The following is a 20,857-nucleotide window of genomic DNA, read 5'->3' on the forward strand; positions in this document are numbered from 1 at the left end:
GGTATTCCTAAAATAACAATGACATAATGATGTTATTTTCATGTAAATATTGATGGCAAACTATTGCAATACGAAATGAAAAACTTTAAAGATAACAATACAATTTAACTTAAGATGCTTCTGGAATACGACCCCTAAACACTTTCGTCCCTATACTTAAATCTGTAAAAGGGACTAGCTTACAGTGTGGCGAAATTTCGACTTTCAGAAACACATTCATTGTTTTCTTAAAACCATTATTTACTGGAGAAACCTCGACTTTTAACATCGACTGTGATATTATGCGTGCAGAGGCAGTTGAAGGCTGCCTTAAAACTGCCCAGCAGTGTTATTTATTGACATATGCGTGCATTTGTCGAAGTTGGTGAGGTCCCTGCGCGCCTGAGGCTGCGTTATTTGTGGATCCGAAGTGTGCCCCAGTACGTATACATACTTAATCTAATCTAATAGACTCGCAAAAGTTTGGACGAATTTGGAATTATCACTGCAGTGTAGAGCTATGTAGTTGTTAGCGAAAGATTTCAATGTTGGTGTGGTCTTGTGTTTTGGAGGGGTGGGGTAGGGAAGCCGGAGTACCCGTAGAAAACCCCACATGTACGGTATGGTGACCACTAACTCACATGCTTCGGGATTGGCCATTGAACCTCGATCACCTAGGTAAGAAGCGCGGTTAAATACAATGTTTGCATACGTGTTATAACAAAAACATGATCACTAGTTTTTATCTTTACAAATTGTATTCACGAATTCGTCAGGCAAAACAAACAAGTTAACATTTCCAGAAATTAAAAGCCGTGACAAATGACAAAACTATACGAGTTAAAAGTACACCGTTATGTAATATAATATACGCATCATGGCATTGGTCATGCTATTCATTTACCAAGTCGTAGCCGCCCGTACCTTTTCTGATCGTGATTGGAATACATTCCTTAACATATAAAGATGTACATTTTTAATCAAAGTCGTAGGAAGTGATTAAAGTTAAAAATGAACTACATGCAATTTAAATTGAAGAAAACATGCGTATATGCATATAACCATACGAATTAGGCAGAATCAAAACAAGATAGGGGTTCTTAGAACCCATTTATGCCTAGCGTCTAGAAAAAAGGCCTGGGCAAACAGCGTCGTCTCATCTGGGTCTACGCTGTTTGCTTAACGGAATTTCTGTACGAAATATTCTAAATATAGAAATATATATATTAGACATTCCTAATTTTGGAAATAAATTGATCCAATTTAGAAGGATGGGAGAGTCCACTGGGCATAAATGGGTTAAACACGATATTAGGGCCTCCGTAGTAGAGCGTTCGATTTGAAAACAAGTTGTCGCGGATCGTAATCGGACAGCAGACAAACTTGTTTACATTTATTATTGATTCAAGAAAATAATATAACAATATGATTTGTAAACAAATGTTCTTAACATTGAATATGATGGGTTTACTACCTTACTCGAATTCTCGGTTTTATCATTCTCAGCACGTTGCTATGGGGATGTCTGATCAGAGCGTTATGTATTACACGGTTTTCAATTAAAGCGTGTGTTTTCTCGGCCCCAGTAATTCACGAATACATAAAATTGTTACACAGTGCAAGTATTGATTAATTTTAAAATAAAATTATAACACAGCTAAGATGAGTCTAGAATTAATTTGATATTGTCGTTATGCTAATTAATTTGAAAACAAACAACAACTGACATTAACGGCTTTTTATAGTATCCTTTACATTATAACGATACAAGGCTTCTAAGACTGTTTACAGGCACAGGTGACATGCTGGGAATTCTAGTCCTAGTCGACTTTTTTTGATCATTATATAGTGGCCAATGTACGTTAAACAAAAACAAGCATTATTTTGAGAGAACGCACAATTTCTTTCATGGTATTAATGGGGCCGTCCAACAGATTGGTAAGTTGACAAATTATAAAAAGTTGTTTCAGATTCGCAAATTTTCGTTTTTGTTATGATATTTTTGAAGAAATAGTAATACTGACCATTTATCATGCTCTTAAATATCTATTATATGCATCTTTTGACGATTTGAAAACCTGAAAATTATAAAGTGTCGTGCGACGCGAGACGATTGAATACTTTGAAAAGTTCTGTTGTTGTAGTTATATTTTGGGAATCTATGAGGATTGCTTATATACTAAGGTAAAAAATACATCCGCTCTATGCATGAGCATGGATGGTAGAGTACTAGAGTGGTCAATGCGGTAGACTTTTTACTCCAGGACTCAAGGGGTCAAAGGTTCGAGCCCTATTGAGGGTTATTTTTTTCCTTTCTTAAATTGTATTCTTGTTTGTTTTTTACTGGAGATTTTTAGGTTAAATGTTAAAATTTATCAATATAAAGCATTAAATGACATGCTTCAATGCATGCCAAAATCTGTTGGACGGACCCTTTAAGAAAATATATGCATAGTAATGTTTTTAAAAAACAACAACATTCATTTAGAAATACTTAACGCGCCTAACTACCGTACACACCGGTTAAGTTGCATGAAAGGCAAATATATATAGCATTACATACACAATACATTTAAAATCATTCAAATATACAATGTAACATTTCTTGAAGTTACGTATAAAGACACATTTTACATAATAACAAATGCATAGTACATAGCTTGTTCGAAATATTTCGAAATTCTTCAACGATAAAACCTTATAACAACACTATTCAATTTTCTTCAAATATAATAGTATTACGAGTTGATATAACAACATCAATTCACGAAAATCAATATTGCTGTAAGGAAGCGTCATATTCACTGGGTAGGTACCGAGAATGTTCCCATCAACATTCAGGTGAACGATGGAGTGCTTCCTAATACTGCACACCAGCACCGTGTATTTTGTAAAACAATGACGTTATTTTAAGTGTTTTAAAACTAATGTTTAATATTGTTAAATTCACAATACATAGGCAGTTTTAAATTCTGGTGCAATAAAAATGAATAACAACACTATTTAGTTTTTATCAATCAAAACGTATACCGTATTGATTGAAACATCACCATTCCCGAGCATTTATAATATATATGATGGTAGATCATTGCATGATCACATGGATCACGTCTTACTAGTCACCTAATGCATTGCCGGTGATATCTTATACAAATGAAGTTTCTTGTTGCCATTAACACTGTTAGAAACCGCCAACCTAGTGCCGTTCTTAGACAAACCTATGCTGGTCGGTTTCTGCATATCCACTGGGTAGGTACCGATAATGTTTCCATCAACACTCAGGTGCACGATGGAGTTCTTATCCATACTACACACGAGCACCGTGTCACCAGGCCCTACACAGGCACCTTGAGGCCCCTGTATGTTCTCATTAGTGACTGCTCTAGATGTGCCATTCATGGTGTCGTACATGTACACTGTGTGAGCGAGTTGGTCAGTCAGTACTAACGTGTTCTTAGATTGGACATACGTGCACGCACTCTCAGCTATTGTGATCAAAGTCTGACTCTACCCCGTCCACTGATATCATTCTAAGTGGACGGGGATCATCGAACGTACTAACGACCATGTTAGATGGAGACATGCAGCATATAGAGAAGAACGTTGATGTTGTATTGATCTGCCTGGTCAGCCTGATGGTATTGTCTGTACTCACAGACAGGAGACATACTACTTTATGACCACCACCCGTTACACACAGTGTATCATGAGACACACATACGACGCATTGTGGGTAATCCTTGAACTTGTACGGGGTTCCAAGTCTCTGTAGTTGCTCATTCAGTATGATACATTTCCAGTTTTTGTTATCCACGGCTACCAGTCTCCCGTCCGGCAGGAAGTCCAGTCCACTGAGGAGAGGCTCCTTTTCATCATCTTCAGTCTTGGGTAGATCCACAGATACAAGCAACTCCAGGGTGACAGGCCTTGGTGGGGACGACAAACTAATGCTACTGGTGTCCACTAAAATAAAAGTAACAAACAACAATAATAATAATAATAATAATAATAATAATAATAATTATTATTATTATTATTATTATTAGTAGTAGTAGTAGTAGTAGTAGTAGTAGAAGTATAAGTAGTAGTAGTAGTAGTAGTAGTAGTAGTAGTAGTAGTAGTAGTAGTAGTAGTAGTAGTAGTAGTAGAAGTAGTAGTAGTAGTAGTACAGTACAGCTCACGCAAAACCAACAAATTCCGCGATCCGCGGAGTTTGACGACATCAATTATTCGCGGAGTCGACTCGGCATCGACCATCTCGTCGCCGAGTCGCCGAGTCTGTTCGCCGAGACACGCCGCGGCACGCCTCGGCATGATGCCGAGGAAATTGTTGGTGATATGACGCTGAGTCACTCGGCGAACAATCTTATAAACTATAATTTACCTGGGATAGAAACTGATTACAAGTTCCGAAATCATGATGTTTATTAAATGTATATTAACTACGTTCGGATAATTCCTCTTAATAAAATATAATTTAAACACACTGTATCGCTACCGTTACGCTGTTTCAATTCCTTCATTACTGAAACAATTAGTGTATTGTATACTGACTGCAGCTTCTTGGGAAAACAGGGCTAATGCATATGCATAAATTGTCAACCCAGTACCAGAGACTGTCTCTAAACGAAAAACACCATAGAATCAGAAAGTGTCGTCCTTGATTAGCTTGTGCGAACTGCACTGGCTAATCAGTGTGCACAGGACACCACTTATTGAAAATACATAAGGCCCCGTTTTCCCTGAACGCAGCCAATATGTACAGATTTCAATGACAAACTGGCCAATGTCGTCGCACAGGCTGTTAAACACTATTGATTACATACACACACTCACTGTCTGCAGTGTACCAGTGGTGAAGCATAAACAGGCTAATCAGTGTGCACAAGCAGATGCGGTGGTCATCTTTCTTAGGGTAGTTAAGAGCAGACCGACTTGCAAAACTAGCTCTTAACCTTAATTGTTCGCAAGCGAACAACTAACAAGAGAGGTGTTTGTCAGAAACACAATGCCCCCTTCTGCGCCGCTTTGAAGCCATATATTTGATATTTGACCTTGAAGGATGACCTTGACCTTTGACCACACAAAATGTGCAGCTCCATGAGATACACATGCCTGCCAAATATCAAGTTTCTATCTTCAATATTGCAAAAGTTATGACCAATGATAAAGTGTTCGGACGGACGGACTGACGGACAGACAGACAGACAGACGGACGGCTTGACGGACAGTTCAAAAACTTCATGCCACTCTTCGGGGGGGGGGGGGGCATAAAAAAATACGTACGTATGCCAAATACTGCTGTTCACAGAACATTATTGTATTTCAGCTAATGGAACCACATATATCTCAGACACGTGAAGTATCATATGCAAATGATGATGGTGATGAAAATGACGACCACGACGCCGCCGCCGCCCCGCCACCGCCGCCGATGCTGCTGCTGCTGCTGATGATGATGATGATGATGCTGATTATGTTCAATATCACGACCGCATTTGAACATAGATGTAGAAGTGGACCGCTAAACATTAAAACTGACGTGTATACATGTACATCGAACAAGCATAATAGGCTTCAATTTAACCCTTTACCACTTAGATACGTATTTTCACGCATTTGTAGTCCCTTGGAAAGTTATATTTAATTTAAGACCTTTCTTACTCGATTCAAGTTCTTAAGCCTTCATCTACAAACATTATATACTGATGAGCAGCAAACAACATTAAACCTGAACAGACTGCGAGTTACTCGCAGGAGCACATTGGCAATCGAAATAGCGCGAATTCTGTACCCCGCAAATTCATGTGTTGAACATTTCGTTAAGAAAATAAGAACAATGTCATTACATTATTCTTACAAAATTCCTTGCGTGTCATGAATTACCAAAAGGTTGTAATCGTAACACCATTATACGTTTGCCTTACATATACGTAGCGAAGGCAATGATACGTGAAGTTTTCAGTGGTAAACCTTTATCATGATTTTTGGCAAAATATGCATTGAAACATTTGGTATTTATACCTGCTCTAACCGCCACACTTAAAATGATCGCATTACCAAAAAGCTTTAAAATGACGACGAAAATGATCACCTGAACACTATTTTAGACTTAAATAATCAATTTACATAATCGCGCCTGTAACTTAAGAAGCCTCTCCAAACAAATATTCAGCAATCAATACAACCATGACCTACTTAAATACAATGGCTGTTTATACAAGTTAACATGTAATATAATGTGATTCACATAACTACTGAAAACCACACTATGGCGCATAGGCGTTTGCAAGTAACAGGATTAAAGATCTTAACTACAATGTAAAGCGTGTTGTTAATGAATGTTCCTTATTCTTGATCATACAAATAGTTGTCTGAAAAGGCTTGATGTATAATACAATGCATATTGCAAAACATTTACAATGGCAGGAAAATAATATGATCGGAAGAAACACGTATTAAATATCCTTGCATAATGACACATCAGACCACCATGGCATGCACCTGTTTAATTGTTCTTAAGTGGTAATACTCTCTTGGTTAGTCGTTGGAAATTCTACACATTCGATACTAATCTTCCTGTTGTCATGGACAATTAAGAAACTATATTCAGCCTGCTGGTATGCAAAATATATTAATGTAGAGCAGGCTTGGCTGGGATATTGATTTTATCAGACCGCCATTCCCGGGCGTTGTATCAGATTGCAAAGATTCAATACGTATTCAAATGTTTGTTTGAAAACTAACGGCGCACTGTCATGTTTTCAGCGCTAACATGCACGTAGGCCATGCTTAAGTACGGTATACTTTTCCACAATGAAATTGAGGCCTTGACATAAATTATTGCATTTTTAAGAGGGTTTTAACATGCAATTTAGTTGCAGTTTCGTAACATGTTACCGCTGTGTGCTGTAAACATTAAGCTTGTAATATGATGCGGGAATAAAAGTAGGCCTGTTACAGGGAGCTTACACTTTTGAATGAAATAAGAAAACGAATGAGGTGTATTGCCAATATATGAAGGTGCGGCACTAGTCCCCCATTTATATGTGGTACTATATTTTTGTGCTTTATTATTCACATATCCATAATACTTATAATGAGTTTATGGAAAAGACGATTATATAAAGTACAACATGGTAGATAATAAGACGAGACTTAATGTCATTTGCAGTACATAGGATATACACTTTTTTTATTAAAAAAACAAACATAATAAAATGCAACATGAATTCAAAACCATAAATATATATAATAAAAATATGTTATGTGTTTCTATTATACAATTAATCGATTTTATGATGCTTGTTTCAAACAGAAAATGATAACTGATCGCACTTAATAAAATAACTCATCCTATTACGTGTATATCCCAGTAAACCATGTCTCGTAGGAAAAGAATATAAATACACATCTAAAAACTTTAAGTGTATTATCAATAACGTAAATAATGGCCAGCTTGTAGGGGAATTTTCTTTTCTTTATTTAAGAGTGTGCAAATCTAGTATCAGTTTAACGATCGGTATGTCCAGTTCCGAAAATTGGAATAACAAATATATATCAAGCATTTGCGTTACACACGGAAGTTTTATACATAAAAGTAGTTAATAAGATATCAGCTATGTCTGCCCGACTTAAGTTATTCATTGAAAATAATTGGCATTGCAAATATGTTCTTCCCATTTCACAAAATCTTAAAACAGCAAGCCCAAAAATTAAAGGACGTACTTGCAAACCTATGTTATCATATACAAAAACAAGCTTTGCAGGGGTATCGATTGCAACAGACCGGGATTTTCTAAAGCCGTATCAGATTTCACAAGTACAATTTAAACTTATGAGGCGTTCGCCATGGGTCTTATAAATATTGGGTGTATTAACATAAACGAAATATCAAGCGCACAAGCCCTCCCGTTCATCATGTTTAAGGTACACGATCTTCAACAATAGAAAAATACATGCTAGTAATACATGCCATGGCCAATGCGTCCCAACAATATATACCAGAGTGCAAGCTTCATTTTTATATTATAACGGGTATTTGAACATAACATACATACTTTGGAATTTTTACAAGTTTAAGATTTATAAAAATATGTTATGTTAAAGGTTTAATAATCGTACGGTCAAATAAAACATTATATCAAATCGCTGAAGGCACTGAAGTTGTTCGCTATTGCATAATCTTAGTTTTCAAAATTATGTTATAGCTTTTTATACCGCAAGTTTGAAATGCACACAACCCATTCAAATTTATAAAGAGTGTGTCGCAGGTTGAGATGTGGGTGCACTGTTTATCCTCATATTAATGTTATAGAGATAACTTAGACAAAGCAACAACAATATGTCTCTCTTTTTTCGCAGATGGTTGCTGCACTGGCAGCCATCTTTAGAATTGTGGTTGCCTTGCTAAAGAATAACAAGCCTAGAATCATGTACATGTTGTAAAATGTGTATCTAATACTACATTTATTTTCTTTAAATTATTGAGCAACAATTTTGGCGACATGACAGACGTTTAAAGCAAGTCTCGTTTCCGAAATAATCTACGGGATTTAACTGTCTAAACTTTAACTCAATAGAGATCTAGTTATCGACATACGCAATAATTGTTTTGACAGATGACATCCGATTGATAATTTAATTAAATGAATGCAGATATAGAGAAATGTTAACAATCGCACAGCGTATTTTCTGTGTATGTTTCTATATTTCGATAACATGTGTTATAGATTAGTATACAATCAATATTTGTAAATAGTTATACTCGACGAATCGCCGCATCTACGCGGCGTTACTCCGCGAATCGATGCCGAGGCAAAAACAGACGCGGCGTCACTCCGCGAAATTTCGCCGAGTGCCTCGGCATCATGCCGAGTAAATACGCGGCGAAAATACGTTAACAGAAGAATCTGTCCGCGGCGAAGCCGCGGACTTTGTTGGTTTTGCGTGAGCTGTACTGTAGTAGTAGTAGTAGTAGTAGTAGTAGTAGTAGTAGTAGTAGTAGTAGTAGTAGTAGTAGTAGTAGTAGTAGTAGTAGTAGAAGTAGTAGTAGAAGTAGTAGTACTATTATTATTTTTAGTAGTAGTAGTAGTAGTAGAAGTATTAGTTGTAGTAGTAGTAGTAGTAGTAGTAGTAGTAGTAGTAGTAGTAGTAGTAGTAGTAGTAGTAGTAGTAGTAGTAGTAGTAGTAGTAGTAGTAGTAGTAGTTGTAGTAGTAGTAGTAGAAGTAGTAGTAGAAGTAGTAGTACTATTATTATTTTTACTATTATTATTATTTCGTATTATTGTTATATACTTATATATTATTTTATTAGAATGAGTCCATTTGACGGAAACTTGTTCACATATCTGTGTTGGTACAGTGTCATGAAATATTTTGCAAATAAAGCTCTAATATTAAAATGATCCTAAATAAAAAGTATTTCATAATTCTATCGCGCTGGGCCAATCAGGGATCAGCATATGACTGGGTATTTTAACTGCTCTTTTAAAAATATACGAAATTAATTTACGGATTTTCATCATCATCATCATCATCATCATCATCATCATCATCATCATCATCATCATCATCATCATCATCATCATCATCATCATCATCATCACATCGTCGTCGTCGTCGTCGTCATCATCATCATCATCATCATCATCATCATCATCATCATCATCATCATCATCATCATCATCATCATCATCATCATCATCATCATCGTCATCAACAACAACAATAATGCGCTGCAATACCTAAACCGTCAGAGTACAAATTCATAAATCATTAAATCAACTAGGTTGAAATATAAATCTTATCGCCATCATGATCAAATTCAGTTCATGTTCCGTATTTATCTATTTATGGTCGCGCAGCTTACGTTAGTGTCGTATCGCTTACAACAATTGTGTGTTTCCTTGTTCATTCCGTTTAACATTTCTAAAGTTTTAAATTTACTAAATATATGAAAAAATTGAAAATGAAATATTTTAAATTATCAGTATATTCATTTAATAGGGATGTTAGTGCAATGATCTCAAATACTGCTAGTTACGTATGTCTATTTTACCGCACTGCACGCGCAATTCTGAACATACATTGTACATACTACATTTAATGATTTTGATTTTTAAATAACTGTTCGATTGTAACAATATCCAGTTAGTTAACTCAGAATATCACGTTTAAACTTCATACCGCTCCTTATCATCTGGACTGTCACTGCATAGACAAATACCGTTATTAAAATTAGACCGAATGTAAAGTAACTGTGAAATAAAATACCTGTCTTGTTGCCATCATAATTCAGTTTTATAGAATTGCTTCCCATCTCAAGAAGTGAAGTAACCTGTTTTGGAAAAGACACTGTCATTGTTGATGAGAATGTAATTTTTCTTTGTTCATCTATAGTTGATTCGATAGTTTTCCGTTTCTCCTTCATTTGTTCTGAATAAATATACTGTTGACTGGGCGTTCCGCGTTCTAAAACGACACAACACATCGACAATACATTGTTTAGTTCTTCCTTAACTTTGAGCGAGGCGTCACATTTATTCCCGATTCGTTTGACTTTGGCAGTTTTAAACTGTATTGCCTCACTTATTAATTTCTGCTTTGCTTCTTCAAATAGTTGTATGATACGATCTTTCATTGTATCCACCTCTGCAGAAATCTTTGCAATGGACTCATTGAAGCCAGTTTCCGACTGCTTACAATCCGCTATCATAGCGTCAGCCTCGGATTGCATTTTTATCAATGATTGTTTTAATGCTTGCAGGTCGGGTCGTGTTTGTCTGGATACTTTGGCTATTTCATCCAATTGGTCACATTTCCGGTGAATGAGAACACATGAAACGCAGCAAAGCTTATAATGATCCTGGCAGAAAAACTCTATTTCTCGTGCATGTTCATGGCACTTGTCCATTCCTTTCATGTCGAGTATTACGGACGAAGATTTACTGCCCTGTGAATTGACAATGTTATGCTGACCTGGTTTATAGACCGTGTGCGGATTTTTGCACGTATCGCACAGGTATTCATCACAATCCTTGCAGAAAACCGTAGCAGTTTTTGATACGTTGGTTTTCATACAGGGCTCACATGATTGTGTCACAGCACTTACTCCAATAAAGTCGCCTGCATTGTCTCGGTTTGAATCCACAAATCTTTTAGAAGCCATTGTGAAATTTTGTTTGAACCTGTGTCTACTTTCGATTTGAAAACCACTGTTTCTAAGTTTAATATATACTTTCAATATCTTTTACATAAAAAATGAAATTATATACAATTATATGTTCTTGCTTTATTACGTTGCCAAATTATATATATGAACACCAAATGATATCCAAATAAAACAATAAAACACTATAACTGTCCTACTTCCTTCTACGCCCTAAAGTTTATCTCTGTGTCGCTAAACGTCGTTAGGGAAATACCAATCGTGATACATCGACTATCTCCGGAACCTTCGTAAGATGATTCACTTTAGTATGTTATAAAACGTTTGCGGTTCGATAACAACTGAGTATACCATGACTTTTGGGTTATCAGCAGAGGGTGTTCTCGTTCGTTTTATATCGGTTCTATGTAAGTTAGTTGTGTAAGATAAATATCGTTTACCTTCGGGAGATTAAGCCACTTATGCCTAGCGTCTAGAAAAAAGGCCTTGGCAACCAGCGTAGACCCAGATGAGACGCCGCATGATGCAGTGACTGTCATGAATTGGTTTATAAACAGCTTATGATCAGAACTTGCCTCAAATGTATTCGATTACGTTAAATACAAATGCACATGATTCGCTGTGACCTTATGCACTTCGTACGTATAGGTATTGTAATGTCGAAACTTCCCAAAGTCAGTCCCCAGTAAAGGACTTGCCCTAACATTACGATCACGAAAAATGTATAATCGGCGCTTGAGGTCGATCTTAATCCTCAAATCTAACTCCTGGTTAAGTTGATGCTAAACTCAGCAAATCTGGGATAATAAACAATTAAGCTTTTGCTCAAACTGATAATGAGCAGCAAATCCTGAGTTGTGTTGCCCCCCCCCCCGTCTCCTTATCAACTCAACATGTCGGAAACAATTATTAAAGTACATGTAGATTAATCTCAGAAGTATTTATTACAAAATCAACGTAAAAGCGACTAACATGGTATGTTATATATTCTCAAGAACAATAAAGCCAGTATAAATAAGTAAATATCCAAATTGAAAAATTCTGATCAATTTATACATGGCATTGCGGCACACTTGTATGTATAATGCAGTTTTACATTTATCAGCACAATATGCTTCTTTTCATGTTATGGCATGAGTTTTGATTTATTTTCGTGTCGTATTTGCAACACTAAGGTCAAAGTCAGTAAGAAAATTAATACCAGACGCACACATGTTTATCTATCGACAAAGAATGAAATCAATTGGAGGTTATTTTGGAATAATTAGACAAACTGATAGAACACGTATAGAAAAGAAAGAGCATCGAGTGTGGGTTTTTCTGTAGAAGTTATCATGGTTATGGAAAGAGCCCTATGTTTGGAAAGTAGTTACACGTTTTTATCCAATAAGACGCACATATACTCCTTAACGTGGGGTTTACAACAGACCAAAGAAGAACATTATAATCATAATGGGCGACTTTTACGCCAAGATCGGTGAAAACCAAGGATATGAGATCATTGGGCACCAATGGCTAGGCGAGATGAACGACAACGTTGAGAGATTCGCCGACATGTGTGCCACAGGTAACCTTTCAAATGAAAAGGAAGAAATCAGTTAACCGTTACGTTCGCTTTGTTTGGGTAAATACGTATGTGTACTCGATACAGGTGATGCTTTCATCCGATAGCTTACGCATTGAATTGAACTTTAATTAAAGGTTAATACCACCGTATATTAAAGCTAATCTTTGTACTATGTGGTCAAAGTTCAACTTCGATTTACATTGATCTGTGTAAAACGACATTAAACATATTAACGTAGATGAAAAAGGTATATATTTTCACGGTGTCTCTTAATTTTTGGACATGTATTTTGGGGAATATTTGTGTGGATCTAGAGTTTCGAACACGATTTTTTATGTGTCCAAAAACGTATAGTAACTACGGTATGTAGAAATTACTTCCGTATTAAATACATCGCTTGCATATCACGAATTACATGTTGTGCTCTTTACCCGAAACATAAAGTACGTCTGACATAAAAAAATCACGTAAGCTTAGCTGTAATAAATAATTCATTCATTCACCGTGATAGTCCAAATTTTTGACGCTCTTAAATATTAAGCTACTTTTTATATGGGTAATATTTGAAGCAAAGAATTTAGCCCATATAAAAAGTATCTCTAAATTCTTTGCGCGTCTTATAAATGAGACTAACTGTTCAGGTTATTGACCTAAGGCTTAGGTCAATAACCTGAACAGTCCAACTCATAATATTCTTCTACATCATTGAATAATTTTGAATGGACATTATACGGATGTCAGCATTTTTATTTATCAGTGATACGTAATTTATACATCTGGCACATAAATCGGAATGTAGTGAAATGTGTTCCTGACTAGACGTTAAACTACCTTATTAATATGTCTGATGAACATTAACGTGTAATTTGGATCTATATCTGAAGGTAGAGAAAATCCGAATACATTATTTTGTTTAGTTTCAATACTTACAATAAAACTATGTAGTTTTACATTGGATGCACTTGTACAAATTTAAACCGTGGAATATCCGTTCATAATTAATAACATACCAATATGATGTGTTTTCTTGGACCTATTTAAAAGTAACTTTTACATGTATGATGTAGAGGATTAGAACAATAAAAAAGTAGGTGGTTAAATGTATAGTGTAAAGGAACTTAAAATTACATAATGTTTGTTGGTTATACTTATCTGGATGTAGAGGTATATAATGTTACTCGATGTCTATATGTAAACAAACTCACGTTTTTGTCTGAGCCATTATATCAACTCATAAGAAAGCAGACATAGACTATAAAAATCAAAATATACTATTGTAGAATAGTAAATTACATGTGTATGCCCTCAGCATCTATTGATACAGTAGAGCATATAGCAATGTGCCTGTCGTTCTTTCATTCGTTCTTCCGTTCATTAGAGGTTAACCCAAAATGACACAGTATAGTAATTGTAAAGTATAATAAATGCTGCCCACAAAACCGCAACACTTGCATGAATGTTGTCTTTTAACACTTTCAACACATGCAAATCGTCTACATTGACAACGACTTTCTTTTATATTAAGACTAATTAAGACGGTCAAAATTCTTGGTTTACCCAAATGTATATGATTCGTTCAACATTGGTAATGCTTCTTACAAAGCTTAGATACTTTCAAGGACTATGTCTTTCAACACTTAAAATTCACTTATATCACCCTATTTTATCGTGCCCTTCACATTGGTCTACTATTGCACTTACACTCATTCAGAAGGTCAAAAATATTTTGGTTGAGCCAAAATTACACGTTTCATTAAACATCCTTTTCGCTTGCATAACCCATTTATGCCTAGCGTCTAGAAAAAAGGCCTTGGCAAACAGTGTAGACCCAGATGAGACGCCGCATGATGCCAGTGTTTTTTATGGCAATTTCGGGGCCGATATTCTGCCACATTCCTCTAAAAAAAGAGTATATATTTTTCCCCAATGTTGTAGAATTTTTTTTTTAGAAAGAACTCTCTTATGATAAATATATCTCAAATTTATTTTCATGTGTATTCATTTAATAAATATCATAATATATAAAAGAGTGAATTTTTTATTTTCCCCTTTTCCAAAAAAACGACGCGTTTTTCCCCTTTGGACGGGCCCGGTCACCATTCCCCTATTTGTGAAGAACACACTGGATGCGGCGTCTCATCAGGGTCTACGCTGTTTGCTTAAAGGAATTTCTGTAAGAAATATTCTAAATATAGAAATAAATATACTAGACATCCCTAATTTTGGAAATAAATTGAACCAATTTAGAAGGATGGGAGAGACCACTTGACATAAATGGGTTAAAAGCATTGGGATGTTCATGGATGATGTCTTTGAACTCTATCAACAGATCCACATCATCTGACGTCATTTTGACCTTGAAATTGACCTTCTTTAAAACAAAGTCTAATAAAGAGGGTCGAAGCTGAGCTCTTTGTTAGCTCACAATGACACGTGTCGGCTTAAATAAAGTATAATTGCTACACATCTGATATGCTTTCATTATTTTTTATCTGTAAGCACCCTCAACACACTCACATCACCTGACCTCATTTTAATCTTGATATTGACCTACTTTTGTACTTTTACTTATTAAGTAGGTCATTTTTATTTAAAGAAATTGACTATTCATATAACATCTATACTAATAACTGAAAACCTTTGATTCTTCAATTTAATACTCAAAACTCTCTCGTATCAACTGACCTCATTTTGACCTTGGTGTTGACCTACTTTTTCGAATAAGACTTATTCAGATAGACCGATGAACCATTTCTGACAAGACTTCCACAGGAGACATATTCGTTTATTGTCCACAAAATAGTTTAGTATGTCTCTAGAGACTATTACGTTGAAGACGCGAACACGATATTAATTAGTCTTGAACAGTTATTATATCACCGAATAATACTTAAATTAACTCCACCCACTTTCATTTATACCAGGTCACTGCCCGATAACACAGTTTTTGGCCCGCTTACGTGTAAAATGGGAATAAATTAACATCGAATAAACAGGGAATATTGTTCGATAGGATAGTATGAAATAATCATCGATATATATAGCTGTAACATACTAATACTTATAATTTTCATAGAAGCTCTAAATCCAAAATAACGCAAATAACGGTGTCCAATATTTATCCGATTATCCCATATAATCACGACTTTGCTTTCAAAAATAAATCTGGGCAAATTTTTGGATAAATGTGATTTGGATTTTCATACATGCAAACGTACGCCTTTTTTGAAGTGGAAAGCGTACAGTGAATTATGTGACGGGGGTTTTCCAATTGAACATGTGCAAACCAGGTAACGTTATCAGCGCGCATCGTGAGCAGTTCAGATTCAATTTTAACAGCCATGGGCAAGTGATTTTAAATTTATATTAAATGCAACATGTCCACATTATTTTCTGGAAATGGGCGATAGTAAAGTAAATTTTGGTTAACAATAAACCTGCAATTTCATATATGATTATCTTAATAGTCTAAATTACTATTATAATTTCTCTTTGCTACGTTTTCAGATGCAGTTAAGCAGACGGTTTTTAAATAAATATCGTCAATGAATAACCATGAAATGAAACACCTTAGGAAAACTTGTTAACAGCGTCAAAGCTGTTAGTTATTCAACAGAACGATAGCACTTAAATAGTTACAGCATTATCATGTAAAACAATTATAAACACACGGTATTTTTCACACCTTTATTTGCATCAAACAATACGTTATCGCACTTGTTTTGTAAAATGTCTCAGAATGGATTAACCATTAATCTAGTATAATAGAGTAATAATTCAAACAATGCGAGGGGCCTCGCATAACTTGAATTTTATGAAAACATTTAAAAAAGAAATTGACACTTGGGGGATAAGGGAGCAAATACCCACCCGGGTTATATTAGATTCTGCGTTATAATGGAGCACGTTATATTGAATTTACAGTGTGCTTACAAAGAAATGGGAGATGCTGCGACAGAACGGAAGCCCTTGTTATCGAAGTCGTCTGTAGGAGCAACCGGGCCACCCCATGATAGATATACTAGTGAGCTTGCAAGTGAATACCATCAAGTGAAAGAAAAACTAATAACGAACAGAAATAAACACAACTCAATATCAAGTAATATCTCATCAAACGAATCAAGTCCGCTGTTGTGCGGTGCCGACAAAGACAGTGACGTTGGTTACAAACATTACATTACATACGGCGGTATATGTTCAGGCGTATCCGGAGTTTGGGGTTGCGATTCCCAAGTTGCCGTTTCCAGTTTGGAACCATCGATTAATGCGATAGAAGAAAGGCCTGATGATGACGAAATCGTGGAGAATACAGACGTTTTGACGTGTTCACCAAATACACGGCTTTACAGATATGGTCTACTTGTGTTCTTGTGTATTGCAGGTTTATGTAAGTATGAAACCAATACTCGTTTGTGTGTTTTGTACATTGCCACAATCAATTGAGAAATGTTTTCCCCGTGAAGTAAGTGTATTGCAAGATTTACGTTTAATGTGTATTTTATTTGTGAAATGCTACACTCTGTATATAACGATTCAAGTTATATATAATTGTGTATTGCAGTAAGCTAACCTGGGAGTGAAGTGCTCGTTAGCCATTGGTTTAGGGTATAAACTTTCAGGCGTCGCCCGTGGTTCGTGCTCGTCTTCACTTTAGGGCCGTTATCGCGATAGAGACTTTCCTTTTCTATATTAAATTTTATCCAAACCTATACATTTGATTATAACCATCAAATCTTGATTGGGATTATTTTCGGACCATGAAGTCAGTGTTACTAGAGCTACTGATATTTTTGCATGCGCATTTTTAACATGAGATTATATTTTTTTCCGTTTATTTATAAGAAAAAGGAAAGACTATCATTATTAAAGATAGCAATCTTTTATGTAGTATTCACCAGCCCTACGCTAGTAAGATTTGAACTAGAACCATCAGAGTTATTTCCCTTTTATTAAAATGTTGAAAAGGAAATTATACAAGATGGAGACTATTTTCATAAAATCTTCACCACCCTTGCACAGTTTGTCCATGGCAATATAAAGTTTATGATTTACCCATGTCCTGCTAATATAAATCCCATACTATGATAATAAGTTGAAGGCTTACCCAGGTTCTTTCAATATGAATACCATACAACCCATAATTTGAGTCGCGTTCTGAGAAAAATGGACATAATGCATGTGCGTAAAGTGTCGTCCCAGATTAGCCTGTGTAGTCCGCACAGGCTAATCATGGACTACACTTTCCGCTGTTATGATATTTTCTGTTTAAAGAAAGTTTCTTCTTAGCGAAAATCTAGTCTAGGCGGAAAGTGTCGTCCCTGATTAGCCTGTGCGGAATGCACATGCTTATCTGGGACGACACTTTCCGCACATGCATTATGCCCAGTTTTCTCAGAGCGCGACTTATTTAAACAGAAAAACGTCTAACCCCTTCTGCAGATTCAGAAATGTGCTCAAGACACGTTCAGGTATTGTAATTATCGGACCTAGCACAGTGGTATTATTTCATTTTCGATAGTACTCGCTTATAGTGCTTTTTGGGTCGTCTTAGCCCTCTGAATATAATCACATGCGGACGTATCGGATATGTTCCATTATTGCCGTAGACCATACACTTGTTTAAAAAAGATCTATGCCCTCAGATAAACATGTTGTTAGCGTAAATGAAAGAAAAACACAAAACAGAATCCCGAACATTCGTTCCCGCGGCTTATCGTTAATACGCTAATTTTGACAAGGCGGAAGTTGGTTCGTTCCTACGTTATTTTGACACCCCGGGGTAATCGATGTTTCGTTATTTTGACAATCCGGACACGCTCTCCTTCATTATTTCTTCAAATAAGCGTAGGAACAATTGTCCGTCCGAACGAATGTCCGGATACCACAAACAAAACACGGCACCCTTAATAAATATGAACTGCACCCATGAATAAAAGTCCACAACAATTCCAGGTGAATACATCACCAGTGAAAGTCCGTCGGCTCTTCAGAAGCACGTGGTTAAGGACATTGACATCTCCGAGACGCAGTACATGGGCTTTTACTCCACAGTCCAGTGGGCGGAAATCATCTCAAGTCTCGCGGGAGGCTTTATGGTGGACCGGATTGGCAACCCCATCAGTCTGGTTACCTCCGCCGGATTGATTACAATCGCGCAAGTGGGTTGTTGATGATTATACAAACATAAAAATGAAATAAAAAAATATAATATTAATAATGATGATGATGATGATGATGATGATGATGATGATGATGATGATGATGATGACGATGATGATGATGATGATGATGATGATGATGATGATGATGATGATGATGATGATGATGATGATGGTATATGATGATGATGATGATGATGATGATGATGATGATGATGATGATGATGATGATGATGATGATGATGATGATGATGATGATGATGATGGTATATGATGATGATGATGATGATGATGATGATGATGATGATGATGATGATGATGATGATGATGATGATGATGATGATGATGATGATGATGATGATGATGATGATGATGATGATGAAGACGACGATGATGATGATGATGATGATGATGATGATGAAGATGACGATGATAATAATACTAATAATACAAAATAATACAAATATTTTTGAAGTACTACTACTACTAATGATAATTATAATGATAATTATAGTAATTAAAATAATAATAATAATAATAATAATACCTCTTTCCCAATCGTGTTCAATATTTGAAAGTTATGCATTTACTTTTTACATATCTTTGGTACATTAATATTAAGGCACTTGATTACGACTTATCCTGGGTATGAGATGTACATGTTATTGTATGAATCAATTGCATATTATTCATTAGAATACCTCGTAGAATATTAATAGCAACGTCATCTGGTATGCGCATCGTACTTCTGCGCAATACAGTTTGTGTCTTAGTCTTAATATAAACTTTGTATACACATCAAAGTCTTATTGCTTGTTTATCTTTAAATGGCAATTATAAGCTATGTTTTATTTTGCACATCATACAAATGCATTAATTCATACGTACAGGGATTTGTACCTAATGAAAGGTCGTCAATTTAGTTGCAGCTTGTTGTAGGATTTGAGACGTGCTCTGTAAAAAGAGGGTTTAATGCGTGTACGAAAAATGTCGTCCCAGATTAGCATGTGCAGTCCGCACATGCTAATCAGGGACGACACTTACCGCTTTTATGGTATTTTTCGTTTACACAAAGTCTCTTCTCTTCTGAGCAAAAATCCAGTTTAGGCGGAAAGTGTCGTCCCTGATTAGTGTTTGGGACGACTCTATACGCACATGCATTAAACCCCCTTTTCATAGAGCACGGCCAATAATGATTTTATTAGAGACAGGCAATCTTAACTTCCTAATCGCCAGTCGCGTTCTCGACTCGTTTCATTAGCTCCCACAGAACTAGATATTTGGGATGTAAAAAGAGTTTAAAACTTGAAAAATAACACAAACACATGCCTTTAAATTTCAGACGATATTTGCCGTAGGGGCTCTTCTCCGAAACTATGGAACGATGTTTGGTGCTCGCATATTCCTTGGGTGAGTACCGAAGTTGTAGAAATTGAATCGCGCGGAACAAGTACTAATAATAATATGTACGTTTGCTTAACCCTTACATATCGTCATGATGGAAATTATCATTATGAGATATGAAACGCATTTTCAATATGTTAACTGTTTAACCTAAAAAATTAATGTCGTACAATTTGTTTTGTTAACAAACACAACAGCAGCAATACATAATTCGTGATTGCGTTTCTTTAAGTCCTTTATTTATGAAGATTTGTTTGGAAATGCGTGACGAGATTTAAGATTATAGCTATAATATCTTACTCCGTGTCTAAGTGTTATGCAGTTTAAATTTATATGCATTGTACGCACGCTATTCCGTAATTTCCGTAACAAGCGCCTTCATGCAGTAATGATTTAACAAACGTCTGTCCTTAATTCGTGTTAATAATCATCATGCATTTGAAAACAAATAACAGTAACCATAACGTGATTTGGCTCAGCATAATACCATTTTATACTTTGATCGTTATAGTGACCTAAAAAATTGATGAACTATCGGCCCAATATACTATTTACCCAATTTACAATATGTTTGGTGGA

The 20,857-nt window shown here is 35.8% G+C and overlaps 4 protein-coding genes across 6 annotated transcripts in view; 1 reads left to right on the plus strand and 3 right to left on the minus strand.

Moving 5' to 3' along the window:
• Positions 1-20,857, minus strand: part of LOC127836522 (DNA replication licensing factor mcm7-A-like) — a 194,240-nt gene that overhangs the window by 78,130 nt on the left and 95,253 nt on the right. The gene's annotated exons all lie outside the window — the stretch shown is intronic.
• Positions 1,360-20,857, minus strand: part of LOC127836524 (uncharacterized) — a 149,573-nt gene continuing 130,075 nt past the window's right edge. The window contains exon 3 of one of the 3 annotated variants that reach the window (XR_008028809.1): positions 1,360-2,237. The gene's annotated coding sequence lies outside the window, so the exon portion shown is untranslated. The remainder of the gene's footprint in view (positions 2,238-20,857) is intronic. The other 2 variants (XR_008028808.1, XR_008028810.1) reach the window with 2 other exon arrangements.
• LOC127835468 (uncharacterized) lies at positions 3,461-11,382 on the minus strand. The gene is made up of 2 exons (XM_052361915.1): positions 10,255-11,382; positions 3,461-3,942 (listed from the first exon to the last, which is right to left on the minus strand). The coding sequence occupies exons 1-2, from the start codon at positions 11,147-11,149 to the stop codon at positions 3,461-3,463; spliced, it is 1,377 nt and encodes a 458-aa protein (XP_052217875.1). The 5' UTR covers positions 11,150-11,382.
• On the plus strand, positions 16,553-20,288 carry LOC127835469 (uncharacterized). The gene is made up of 3 exons (XM_052361916.1): positions 16,553-17,103; positions 18,669-18,874; positions 20,217-20,288. The coding sequence occupies exons 1-3, from the start codon at positions 16,614-16,616 to the stop codon at positions 20,286-20,288; spliced, it is 768 nt and encodes a 255-aa protein (XP_052217876.1). The 5' UTR covers positions 16,553-16,613.

The sequence above is a fragment of the Dreissena polymorpha genome, chromosome 6, assembly GCF_020536995.1.
Source record: "Dreissena polymorpha isolate Duluth1 chromosome 6, UMN_Dpol_1.0, whole genome shotgun sequence".
Lineage (NCBI taxonomy): Eukaryota > Metazoa > Mollusca > Bivalvia > Myida > Dreissenidae > Dreissena > Dreissena polymorpha.